The sequence below is a fragment of the Barbatula barbatula genome, assembly GCF_947034865.1.
Source record: "Barbatula barbatula genome assembly, chromosome: 7".
Lineage (NCBI taxonomy): Eukaryota > Metazoa > Chordata > Actinopteri > Cypriniformes > Nemacheilidae > Barbatula > Barbatula barbatula.
The window spans coordinates 21,795,254-21,808,865 of NC_136770.1; the positions used below are offsets into that span (position 1 = coordinate 21,795,254).

At 38.3% G+C, this 13,612-nt stretch overlaps 3 protein-coding genes across 4 annotated transcripts in view; 1 reads left to right on the plus strand and 2 right to left on the minus strand.

Annotated features, from left to right (window-relative positions):
• Positions 1-551: 551 nt before the first annotated feature.
• On the minus strand, positions 552-5,604 carry tmem74b (transmembrane protein 74B). The gene is made up of 2 exons (XM_079459831.1): positions 5,364-5,604; positions 552-4,283 (listed from the first exon to the last, which is right to left on the minus strand). The coding sequence occupies exon 2, from the start codon at positions 4,247-4,249 to the stop codon at positions 3,545-3,547; it is 705 nt and encodes a 234-aa protein (XP_079315957.1). The 5' UTR covers positions 4,250-4,283; positions 5,364-5,604; the 3' UTR covers positions 552-3,544.
• A 1,796-nt stretch (positions 5,605-7,400) lies between these two features.
• Positions 7,401-7,931, plus strand: blcap (bladder cancer associated protein). Its single transcript, XM_079459618.1, has one exon. The coding sequence runs from the start codon at positions 7,528-7,530 to the stop codon at positions 7,789-7,791; it is 264 nt and encodes an 87-aa protein (XP_079315744.1). The 5' UTR covers positions 7,401-7,527; the 3' UTR covers positions 7,792-7,931.
• Positions 7,932-8,531: 600 nt separating this feature from the next.
• Positions 8,532-13,612, minus strand: part of ripor3 (RIPOR family member 3) — a 155,322-nt gene continuing 150,241 nt past the window's right edge. The window contains exons 16-23 of one of the 2 annotated variants that reach the window (XM_079459617.1): positions 13,023-13,200; positions 12,758-12,884; positions 12,399-12,554; positions 10,280-10,438; positions 9,897-10,099; positions 9,725-9,808; positions 9,160-9,250; positions 8,532-8,967 (exon numbers count right to left, since the gene is read on the minus strand). In XM_079459617.1, the coding sequence (XP_079315743.1) occupies positions 8,870-8,967; positions 9,160-9,250; positions 9,725-9,808; positions 9,897-10,099; positions 10,280-10,438; positions 12,399-12,554; positions 12,758-12,884; positions 13,023-13,200 (1,096 nt within the window). In that variant the 3' untranslated portion in view covers positions 8,532-8,869. The remainder of the gene's footprint in view (positions 8,968-9,159; positions 9,251-9,724; positions 9,809-9,896; positions 10,100-10,279; positions 10,439-12,398; positions 12,555-12,757; positions 12,885-13,022; positions 13,201-13,612) is intronic. The other variant, XM_079459616.1, reaches the window with a different exon arrangement.

The window sequence follows — 13,612 nt, forward strand, 5'->3', positions numbered from 1 at the left end:
TTTTGGATGAACTGTACCTTTAACCCTTAATCGTACAGCTTTTCCTAACCGATTCGTATGAATGCGTTGCCCTATATGACTATTATAACTCAAATTTGCGGCATCTATTTCTCTTAAAATGTCAATAGATGTAACAGAGAAGCTGTTGGAGATGGTCACTTCAATGAGAGAAACACGGTGAAGGATCCAGCAGATATAGCGGAAATCAATAGCTGTAATGGCCACTGTGGAGTCATGGAGCATTTTGACTGTACTCTGCTGACAGAGACGAATTTAAAGACACTCCAGAGCGTCCTTTAAGTACGACCCGATTAAACTACTTCGTATCGTTGTAAAAATGAAGTGCCAATTTGTTTAGATGTGCTTAGCGAATTTTGCAGACACACTATACTTTTACATTTCAGACTGACAGAAGTGAAGAACTTATTTAGGTTACATTACCACAGTAAATGTCTAGAACTGAACTACAGCCCAGGTCAATTTCTATATGTAATAATGATCAAATATTTAATAGGTGCAGTGGGGTTAAAAAAAGGACACAGCCAACAGGAACAACAACAAAAAAAGTTTTATTTTATTTCAGGCATGGATACTGTATCAAAAGGTGATCATTTGTCTTGGACATACAGGAGGTTACAGAATTCAAATGCACAGCTCACATTGTACACATGCAGTTCACTCCTCCTACATTGTAAAAGAAGAGGGATAACAGTCTGCATGGCCCATACAAAACGTTGTGCGCACAACTCTCTGCAGTACCGGAGTGCAGCGGTTCAATGTGTCGATCTCTCCGTGATTCATCTTCACAGATTTTACACCGATGCTGATTTAGTAACACAGCCGAGTTATCATCATTATCGAAAACAACTACAAACCCCATCATTGTGCTCATTTGAAATTCAGTGCTCTGCGGAACAGCACACCACCATACTGCTACTTATTCTTTCGTGTGGAAAATGTAAACTGTGGATACATTTACATTTATGCATTTGGCAGAGGCTTTTATCCAAAGCGCCTTACATTGCATTAGCCTATACACAAGTATATGCAATCTCCTGGGATCAAAACCACAACCTTGGTTGTTAACACCATGCTCTTACCACTGAGCAACAGGATAGTATGATAGTAAAGTATAATTTTGGCATATAATGGGATCTACGTATATATTTGCGGAACTGTATACAACAGATTATGGTGCGCCGTATCCCACAATGCAATATGCTTAACCTTCTACGTCCATGGTGACAAATGAACAAGTCATTTATTTCATTATTTGTCCACATTGCCCAAAGGTAACACATCTTAAAATGGATTGAAATGCAAAAAAGCACACAAAAAAGATTTATAAATGAATACAAGATTAATTTAAAAAACAACAATGATGCCCCTGAAAACCCTTAACCGCTGAAAGGCTTTAATGGTGCGGCAGATTGTAGTAAAACGTACGAATGAGAACGCACACATTTATACAAATTAGAAGCCTCATAAAATAGTCACGACTTGCAATGAAATTGTGTCGAAATATCTGAATGCTGCTTGCAGAATTCAGCATGCAATGTGTGACACTGTGCCAAACCGTTTGATTAAATATTTAGTATTTTGCATACTTTTCACATACTATACTAGCATACTTTTTAACAGTATACTTCATGTTTTTCAGTATGTGATAAACAATCCAGCCAACGTAACGTTCTCTTTTCTATTCAGCTTCAAGGTAAAGCTTTACATTTAGGGTTGTTTTGTAAATACACTGGTTTCATATTTTATTTAGGGGCTTGTGCATGAGCGCTATGATGTGTTATAAGACCAACACTGTGTGTACATCTGACGTGGTGCAACTGGTGGATTAGCATTAGTGTCCTCGATACAAATTCTTCTGTGCTTACAAGACAATATTTTACACAAAGACGTGACACACTTTTCCTTCTTACCCAATCACATCACACTATAACCAACATCTTACAGTTAAGAAATGACAGCTATATTTAGTTTAATTTTGTGATGCAATAAAAAATGATGGAATATCAAAACATCCAGCGAGTCCATTTCAGCACTTAAAAGTTGCATCAGGCGGCACATGGAACATTTTATATTTGTTTAGACCCATGTCATCACACATAACACACCACCAATAGGCTATTTGATAAGGACAATATATAGTAAAGTTTAAACAATGTGTAAACTTTTAATGTTTAGTGTATATCTTGTTTAAAGACTCCTCATAAGCTGGAACGTTTTACTGGAAAATAATATTTATAATTCCAGTGGAAAGATTTCTTTCACAAGGACCATATTCTCTGCATTTGTCACCATGTGGTCACGTTAAACCCGTTGGTTACAAACAACTTTCAACTTAACAGCAACAAACTCAAGTGTTGCTCTATTAAATGTGTAATACATCTGCTCTTCTTGAGTTTCTGCTTAGTTTGATGACAGTCTTGTTGTATTTTCGAGCGTTGTACTTTAAAACAGTTACCTCAGCAGGAACAAAGGCCATAATGTATTCAGCTGTGTGGGGGATCAAGTACACGTGAATGTCAAATGTGACCATAGTGTCCTCTGCTTATGATTGTTTTTAAAGGGATGTTGAGAATGTTCCTTAAAGCATCTGTTGTTCGACTGAAACCAAACATTGCTATGGAAATATTGATTTTCTACTGGAATACATTGCACCATCACAGTAAAAGTTCACATTTTTGTTATTATTAAGCACATTTCTACTAACTGCGATACAGATATTGTAAAATAGATATTTTGATTAAAATGTTATGCATTCATATGTCTGTGTGTACTCTTGGTAGCATGGCGTTGTCCTCTACTCTGTGAACGTGAGGTGATGTAACAAGTGACCACATACACATCAAAGTCCTACAAAACACTAACAGTTTACAAATAAACAAGTCTAAATGCGTTCACGGTATATATAATGAACTTTTGTAACATCTTAAGGCATAATGCATCCTTGGATAATAATAGTTTACACATATTCCATTCATATTGGTCTAGTGAAGATTATACAGACATAACTATTTCAAGTTTTGTAAAATAGCTGACAGCGGTTTAAATTGCAGCATGTTGAGTTAGTTCGGCTTTATGATGGCTGACCATTGTGCTTTCTATCAAAGGTCTTTGACGTAAATCATCTCTCTGTCACATTCCGTTGTGCATGTTGGCCTGGATCTTAAAATGACTGCTGTCCTTGCGAGGCAGCAATATATTTATAATCGTACATTCTTCATCTCTTTCTCCATCACTTTCTGTAGGCTATAAAATACCTTATAGCTTCAGAACAGAATAAAAATAAAGGTGATCAGAAAGAGGAACCATTTAAAGGTTCATATTTTTTCCCATTTTACAGTCTGTGGAACCCCACAAAGAACTTTTCGTGCAAACTTTCTGAAGGTCTATCTAACCTTTAGCGACATTTCTTCTTATAACCTTTATACATCAAAATGCAGTTGTTGCAAGCTTACCCAAAACCGGAACCCTCTTTGCTGCCTTACAAGAATGTATGTTTCCTTATGAAAATTGTAGTCCGGCTGTGCTACGTGCTTTGCGTTCCGGTAGGAGCATCATCGCCGTTCGTTGCGTCAGCTGCAGCACTCGGTTCAGACTCCACGAGCGCGTCTCTCCCATCACCCTCCGCCAACTGTCTCATTCTCATGTTAACAGATCCGTACGACTTCATGTGTCTCCTGGCGAAAGTTCTCCTGCGATACAGTTCCCCTTTGCATATGGACACCGTTAACAAAACAGATAAGAGCATCCCCCCAAGAGTGAGCAAGCCAAGTCCCGCTATAATGCATTTGTCGAGGTGCGAACCGAGCTGCGCGTAATACATCTCCAGTTTCTCCATCTGGCGCGCTGTCACCTGGTCCGGATTGACTCTCGCCTCTCTAGGGATCGTGTAGGCTATTACAACCAATATGATCCCGCTGACGAGGAATATGAGCGCGCATATGAAGCCGTAGTCCACCGAATGGTCGCTGTATTCGAGCTCGGGCTCGTCGTCGGAGCGCGGGGAGGGCACGTCTCTCTGAATACGCGTTGGATTGGAGTGGTGCTCGATGGCCAAGCAGTCGGGTCCACATGCACTCGACGTAACACGGATCCTCGTTCCCTGTTCTTCGTCCTCGAACGACGCGTTTTCGATACCGGTTGCTGTCCGCGGTGCTGATGAGGCCTGCTGAGATTCTCGGCCGCTCCCATCCCCCAGTTCGCGGAGCTCTACGGCGTTCAGAGACTCCATCTACTCATGTTGAATCAAACACCTCTCGTTTCACCTGAAAGAGAACAGATACTTTATTTTGCGTAACAGAAATGGTCACAAAAACGGTCAGATGCGGTTCTGTAAAATGGATCACGTGTGTAATTACCCAATTTTATCTTTAAACAAATGTTATAGTTTTGAAGCAAAACGACAACCTGCTCAAGAACATTCCACCAATAGGAGCCAACACATAGACCCACAGAGACCATTATGTTTTCCTTTAAACGCAGTTTATTACAGCTGGGAATGTTTGTCAGCATCTTAAATATAGAATTGTGTCATAAGCTAATTTCACTAAATAAATATGATTGTGTTATATAGCAAAACGACACACCGCAGTAAAAACAAGAAATTGTAATGATTACCATTATAAACTGACTGTGTTGTATTCTGCTGGGTTCCAGACAACACCAAACGAACCGATAAAGTAGAAACATACAGATAATATATTATAACCATTAAACCCGTTAGAATGTCTGTGATGGTTTCTGTATGATTTTTGGTTTCATGGTGGTCGTGCGTCCTAAATATTAACAGATACCTTTCTTATACTCTTCCTATATTTTGTTATAGGTGTATAGCAAAACGGCGGATGTATTGTGGTTGCTTGCATGTGTTTGTTTAAATATGGCATTTATCATAAATCCATTTAGCAAATTGTGCCCTTCAGTCGTTTAACGTGACGAATTAGCAATGTGTCCGTGCGCATCTGTGCGCTCAGTTTGCGTTAAAAGTGACAACCAATTGATCTCATCGGACTGATATTAAACAGAACGGAGGAACACGATCATTAAACCAAAACACCGTATAAACATGTCAGCAGGACGCATACAGTCTAATTTCTTACAGCAACGGTTACGTGCGCTTCACGATGCTATCGACGATATCACTCGCGCTTTTACGCGTATAACCTAACACATTGGGGGTTCATTATTTTGACCTTGTAACACCTCAAGCGTCTTGCCTTTTGCCTTGCATAGCGACCAGCGATTTGCCTTTTTTAATTTGCAAAATGTATGGTGCGATAAAGGTTTTATCGAATAGCACAGAAGAGATAAATCCAATAAATACTGGTTAGAGCGCGATTACTTACCTCTAGGCGCGATGGCTCCACAGATATCATAGTAACGGTGAGATGCTGGCAGGAAGACTTTTTTCACGGAGATCTCGAGTGAAGATTTAGCCATGCCGTTAAACGCAACAGCATGCCAGATTGTTCGTCAGAAACAGCTACACAATCCAGTTCTGTATGTGCATATAGCCTGCAATGGCTTGTGTATGGTTCTGAAATGCACCCTTGCGTGTCCCTGCCTTGCTCAGCATCACTGGTCTCTGTTGAGACAGGCTGCTCTATCAGAGATTGATCAGGCTGTTAGATCTTTCATGCTGATCTTTTTTTGGGAAAGCTGTTATTATAAAAGTATAAAATAGTAAATTATATTAACCCTGCGTGTGTTTTAAATCATGCATTTGAAGTTTATTTTGCATGTAATGTAATGTAAACCGTGGTAAAGAACGAAGAGGCTTTGTTTAAGGCTTATATGATATAATGTACATGGGTTTAACACGTTTATCTGCATTTGCAACTGTCTGAATAAACTGATTCCATTGTTTATAATTATTTTATTATTTTAACCACTTGAAGATCATGTGAGGTAAATACCAACCAGTTTCAAATAACCATTGTCTGTTAGCTTCAGGTGTGCCATGGCAACAACATCAGATGGTCCATTTGAAAGCCCCGGTTAAAGAAACGCGTGTATCTGGCTAAATCATTTTAGGATATTATCCAAAAGTGCATTAAGAGAACCTATAGGGAAATCTAGAGCTTGAAATTGCAACGTAAAGCATGAACTGTGCATTTAATTGTTTAGACTAAGGGACTTATGTTTTTTTCATACATCTTTCCAAGGAATAACTACACTACTTTTGTCATTCAATTGTCTTCATCTCCCTGGGACGGTTTGAGGGAAGAGCATCACTATCCTACTCCTTATTTCCAAAGATTTAACTCCATATCAAGAGTACATCAAGTCAAAGAGTTATGAAAGATGTTTTCCCCAAAATGTATAATTTAACATTGCACATCACAGATCAAAAGGTGGTACCAAGTAACATTGTGCATATTCATATAAATTATTGAAAAATCTTGTTGGTTTTTGGAATAGTTACAATTAGCACAACCATGAAAACATCCGGGAAGCGTATTTATATTCACTAATTCATAATGTACATGAAAGTTTGGGAATTATACCCAGGCATTTGGGGAGCACGAAGGGTCCTCGGAGTTGCACAAATCTACGCAATCACCTAAAGCAAAGCAGGCAATGGCGACGACGCATACGGAAGATCTGGATTGAATTTCAAGAATGGCAGGTGTGAACAACTTTATGTAAAACGTTTTTAAGTTTTCAGTATGAATATATCAGATCGACGTACTGAAAATGTCTTAATATGCCGTTAGGATATTTCTTTTGCCGCTTAATGTTAGCCGCACGCTAACGCATGCTAGATATCCGGTTAGCAAACAAGCTAACAGTAATATGTTGTCATTGGTTTTGCTGTCATAAAATGATGAACTCGACCTATAATCTTTATCATGCACATAAGTATGGAAAATGCTAAAGATATCAGTGTTTTGGCAGTTTTTCTAGTGCACTTGCCATCCTCCGTGTTAACACTGTTGTCAGCAATGTTTGTCTAAATAGGAAACTGTTGTTTTTCGAACGTGGCGGTTTATCTTTCAATGTTTGTCATGTGCAGTTATTATTTTATAAGAAATGGTTTTTGCATCACTCAACGATTAATATATAAAGAGGTTCCCCAATTTTTTAAAACATTTGTCGTTGTTTTAAATGTTTGAGTAGCACAAATAGTCAAAAATCAATTGAAGTAATGGTAACATGTTTAAAATGATTGAAATTGGAGTGGTTGTCAGCCAATGTATTGGGTTGTCGACACCATCATCTAAAAATAGCCTGGTGGTGTACAATCTCTTAAAATACACCCTGTTGCTTTACCATCTGTACCATATAAGGTGGTGTGTATGCTTGACTGTACCACAAGTTGGGAATGATAAATGAGCCGACTCTCATGTATTCATTGCTGTCTTTCTTTTCTTTTCTGTAGGCCTCCCCTGGTATTTCAACACCAAGTCTAATCCCTTGCCAAAACACAAGGGATTTGCGATTGTGTAGTGACACCAGCCATCCTGTCTGATATCTGAGCTCATACTCGGCCATCCCCACACAAAAACAATGTACTGCCTCCAGTGGCTACTCCCCGTCCTGTTGATCCCGAAACCCCTTAATCCAGCCCTGTGGTTTAACCACTCGATGTTCATGGGGTTCTACCTGCTTAGCTTCCTGTTGGAGAGGAAGCCATGCACCATTTGTGCCTTAGTTTTCCTGGCGGCGTTGTTTCTCATCTGCTACAGCTGCTGGGGAAACTGCTTTCTATATCACTGCCACGATTCTCAACTGCCGGACTCTGCACACGACCCGAATATTGTGGGCACCTAGGCCAGATCTTCAAAGTCCCCAGTGAAATTTACACAGACCCTGGGCAATCTCAATCCGGACTGTGAATAGAAAATTCACCAGGAATGCTGGAAAATATTAGTTCTTTGTACCCTCGTTGACAACCGCTTTACAGTCTCGCTGTGACCCATAACAATAGCCCTCATTCCCTGCCCGAGCCAAACGGCATCTCACCTTTGGTTAAGGAATTTGACGCTTGCATGGGTTACCATTAGGGTTCCATAATCATTGTGTTCAGTGTACGTTCGATCATTTCTGGATGCTGTTTTTCCCCAAAGGGTAGATGATAATGTGTGTATAAATTTGTATATTACGATTTTGAGTTGTCAATTATCAGTATGAATTCAAGTGTTAGGAGGATTGACGTGACATGAATTTTGTCAGAGGTGAATATTATTGAGCAAAAAGCATTTGATAGGATCTCGCATCTGTACTGCGCCTTTTGCTCAAATGCTGTCACGACTTTTAATTCAATAAAGTTTCTAATGATGAACGGCTAACTGCTGTGAATGTGTAAGTAAATCACAAAAAACGACATATTTCTTAGGAAGATGTCATCAACCTCGATCTTCAGATGTGGAAGGACTTTGCACCAACATTTCGTAATCAAATGGTTACTGTTCGACCTAAAATACTCCTTGCTAATTCATTTTAGAGGTACAAATACTATCAGTGACAACCGTAGCATGTACCCAGTATTGCATTACATGAACTGATTATTAAAAGTAGATATATGAGTTTATTATAGCTGTTGATGTTGATGAATGCTTTATCACGGGTAAAGAGGTACTCAAAAAACTGATAATTACATTCATTTTTATATTTTATGGTTATTCATTTTAATACAGATGAAACGAATACAAATTTTTTTCATAAATATTTCACATAAAAATACACAGAATTGTCATAATAATAATAATGTATACACTAAAATGCATATAAATACTGGGCAATATGAGCAGACACTTGTCAAATAGGTTCCATTAAAAGCAGCCTGCTCGGTAGAAACGTCCACACTATCCAGTCTTCTCCTAAAATGTCAGTTGAGTTTCCTTTATTTTTAAAGGACTGTGATTTCAGTTTCCAGGTTCATATAAGCCTCATCCTGTATCTCATAAATCCGATCAATTTGCTGGAACGCCATGTGGCCTTTCTTACCTAAATAGGAACACAGCATGAAATTGATGTAAAACGACAGCAAATCAGTGTTTAATTTAAGATCAATGGGTGTGTCCAAAACCCAAACATCATTGGAATTTATTTTAGGTCAGATGTGATGAAGGCACAAAATGTTGGTACTGCGTTGTCAACTATACAGTAGTTAGAAGGCTTAGTTTAAGAGTCAATTACCAAACGATAACACAGTCTCACGGGCAGCGTTTCTCAGGTCTTCATCTGTGGACAACCACAGTTCTGCCACCTGCTCTGCACTTTCCGAAGCCTAAGAGAGACAAACAACGTCATGACTAATACAAAACGAGGAAAGCAAAGGTGTTCACTGTTTTTAAAATAGTCAAAGTTTCAGTACATCCAGCCAAATTTGTCAAGCAATGCAGGATTAGAAAGATGTCAGGTTAAAGATTTAACAGGATAAACAGAGGATGAAATGCAATGCAGTATGTAGTATTAGAATGGATTAAGACAAGAGCGATCAGTGGGATTCCTAACCCAGTTGAAAGGATAATCTGTGTTCATAAAATGTCATGCAACACACGATTTGAGTTAAAAATATTTCCCTCAACTCTTGGATGTGATATCACATTTCTGGGGCTGTGAATCTCACAGTCTCAGCACTTTACACTTTATTGTCTGGGTGTCTGATGAATATCGCACATAAAACTCTCATACCGGTTTAAATGAAAAAGAGATCAGATTATTCCAAAGCAGTTGCAGTATACATACATTTATAACTCACCTTCAGACATTTCAAAGCAAGACAGGCCTCACGTTGCACTTGCGCATTGCCCTTTTTCAACAGATCCGTATAGAGAACCACTGCCTGTAATACAGCCTCTAGTTTGATATAGTTTTGATATTCTTTTTATTTCTCTCTGTGAACTAATAACTGATATGTAGTGAGTTTTAACCTTTGTCCTGAAGGATTTGGATCTCGAGGCCCTGCTGAGACAAGAAGCGGCAGCTGAGGTCACCTTGTGATTGACATCCGTCTGTAGTTTGGCCAGAAGCTGTAGCGTGCGAGTCGTCGGTTGCAGCTCGGATACCCGCCTCCCTTTCAGCTTTTTCAGGGCTCGCCTCCTCTTGGGACTCTCCAGACAGGCTATCAGATACACTGAAGCAAACCAATCAGAGAAGACATGAGATCTATTGGGAAGAATACTTCAGACTGGGCCAACTGGGGGAAAGTTTCTCAGACGTTTGTTTTTGTTATCCTAATATCACAGAAGAAGTTTTGAATCTTTAATGTAAATGCTCATGTAAACTGTGATGGAGCGAGAGTTTGTGGTGTTACCTTCTTTAGAGAGATGCGAGATGTGCTCTCCAAAGTCAGTTATATTCCATCGGTTGAGGTAGACTAACAGTTGAAACACAGACACCCTGTCTGTAGTGCATGGCTTTACAGACGCCATCATAGAACTGCACTGAACCTGACGAAGCAGCTGACCAAAAACTACAGGAGAAAACAACACAAGCATTACAAAACACTTACAAAAGAGGAAACAATGTAATGCAATAGAAACATTTTAACTGTGTTTTCCGAATGTTTTGTGATTAATTTGAGATTTACATTTTGAAGGAATTAATATTCTTTTCAAAGAAACACCATTAATTGTAAATATAAGAATATGTAAATAATGCTAACACTGTAATTCACTACTCTGTACATTTGTTTATTAAGGTATTCAACTTGAAGTTAAAGAACTTGAGTGAGCAAATTTGGACAATGCTGCATCTTTCCCAGAGGGAAATGTATTCCTATAGGCGTTGAGTTATTGCACTGCATTATGGGGGCTGAATTTGCCCAATTAACTCCTGTTCATGTAGCTCACTTGGTAGAGAAGGGTTATATGTAATAATGTTATTAAACTGCGTTCAAAACCCATGCATAAAAAAGTTGATAGTTGTGTGTCATCATTTTTATGGCCAATGGGGCACCGTTCAAGGACTTTTAATTTGACATCCCTTTTACTCTACATTTCTGTAGTCCCTTTTCCTAGTTTTGGTCAGAGCCGTCGAAAAACAGAGTCACGACACTCGATTTCACCTCCGTGTGGTTGTGCGGTTCATGAAGCGCTCAATATTTCCAAACAGATCCGTGTTGTCAACCTAATTTGAATGGATTTTAGCGGGACAGACAACGGCAACTATATTTGCATAATTTTACAGCACATTGTGTTCACTGAATACTACGTTGACTACATGTACAGCAGCCTTTTGTTTGGGGCCTAATATGAATATAAGATCTAAAAATATAAGATCTATGAATATAAGATACGTCCGCCAACTGGTTAAAATGTATAGACATGCAGTTATTTCACCAACTGTACAGCAAATGCATTTTGGAGACAAGTGAATGGGCTTCAGTACAGTGAACGTCTGATGCATATGGCACACTTATTTGGAAACACTTCAGCACGTTGGAAGTCGTCATCCGATTGGTTAAATTTCATTGGAATTCCGGTAGATGCTTGTGTCGCATTATTTAACCGACCGCCTGGAAACAACACAAAGCCGTCTGATCTAAGAAGTAAGCTGTCGTGTTTACAACGGTAACACAAATTCTAAAGTCATTCTTAAGAGTATGCAAGGTTCACGACATGAACGTATAATAATTTTGTTGCTGTTAACCTTCGACACGTTCGTGAATTTATACCGGTCTGTTACTGCGGGGACATTTCCACGCCTCTAAACAATAGCGCGGCTCAAGACGAAACGTGATTGGTTACTTTACTTTAATCTGTGACACGAGTTACTTCCGCATTCCATTCTCTCAACGGATGTCTATGCGAGTGTCGTCACTCTGCTTTTCATCAGCTCTGAGCGTTTCGGTGTATTTCGTCAGATAACTCTTACTTCTGGACTGCAACTTATTAACCGCATTATCTCATATACTGCACCGTACCCTTTAATAGATGCATAACTCATCCACTGCACTGCAACTTTAATAGCCAATGTCAATAATCTATGCACACTTAAGTCACTTGCACTATTGTTTAGTCTAAATTATTATCTGTTCATAGCCACCTGTACATTAATGTTCATAGCAATATATATATATAAGATTCATAGTACTACTGTCATATTTTCATAGAACATACCTACTGTAAAATATTTTCATAGTCCATGCCCACTGTATAACATTTTCCTAATATTGTATTCTGTATTTATTAACTGTATATCCTGCACTTGCTAATAGCACTTCTGGTTAGACCTAAACTACATTTTGTTACACTGTACTAGTATATGTGTAATGACAATAAAGTTTAATCTAATCTAATCTAACAGCACGGTTTTGGACTATATTCGAATATTTTTGTCGTTTTGGATTTAGATCCGCACAAGATCTACTATTTATTAGCCTTTACATATGGCTAACATTCTAAAGGAAAAATAACATAGAAAAGGCAAACCTGCGTCAGTCTGTCCAGGCTGTTTGGCTTTGACTTTGTGAATGTAATGTTTGCGCATTGCCCTGAGAAAGCCATCAGTGGAGCAGCAGAAATGTGAGTCACTCTCACAACACTCCTTCCAAAATACCTCCATTCCCCTGGGAGAGCTGCACAACACTGACACACACCCACAAGCATGTTTCAAATCTTCATTTTACGACAAAACAGTCAGTCATTTCTAGTGTCAACCAATCTCAATCATACAGTCTTTAACTTTCTAGTTTGAAAAGAATATTATTTATGACCATTCTAAATATCTAAATCTATGTTTTAAGACTTAAATTGACTCATTCAAGGTCCGGATTTGCTGTGATACCTACACTGTGTTGCTGAGATCTCATCCGTCATCTTCGACAGAGCGCTGATGTTGTCCAGCATGTCAGTTTGTCGTGACAGCTCCTCTGTGATGTGTTTGTGCACGAGATCAGAGTTTACACACTTCAGTGCCTGGACACAGATAACACAGTACATATTTTTAGCCATTTTGTTAAAGAATGACCTTCAACATAGACTATTTCAATTCAGTTATATATTCAGTAATGGTTTTACTATAGATATTGATTATTCTCAAACTAATCTTTTCACCTCCAGCAGAACTTTGCAGATGTTTAGGTGGGTGTCCAGGGCTTGGTCGAGGCTGTAGACCCCCGTACTAAGTGATGGATTTTTTACATTGTTTTCTCTGTGTTTGATGTGTCCTTCATTAATGTCTTCTGATAGCAGACCCACACTGCTCAGTGTATTCTCGTGGAACGAACCAATTCTGCAAAACAATGAGCAAACAGTACATTGTAGTGTAGTGTAGACAATTTTATTGAAAATTTTTAATTGAATTATTAATATTGATATAATTTAAATGAATCATAAATGGACTTATCTTTGTTAACCATTTAATATTTATATTATAAAATATTTAAATATAAACAATTATGTAATTACGCTATTTATATTATATTCATATTAATACATTTATTTTAAATTATATATATATATATTCATATTTGTTAGATTTTATATTTTTTATTTTTTGTTTAGTATTTGCCAAACCAATTTGAAGTACATGAAGCACCTCATTCTATCCACAAGAGGGCGCACAAACTCTTCATGTAACACAATAGCTGCCAAGAAACTGCTGTCATATTATGTTGAATAAACATTGCATGGATCTGCATACA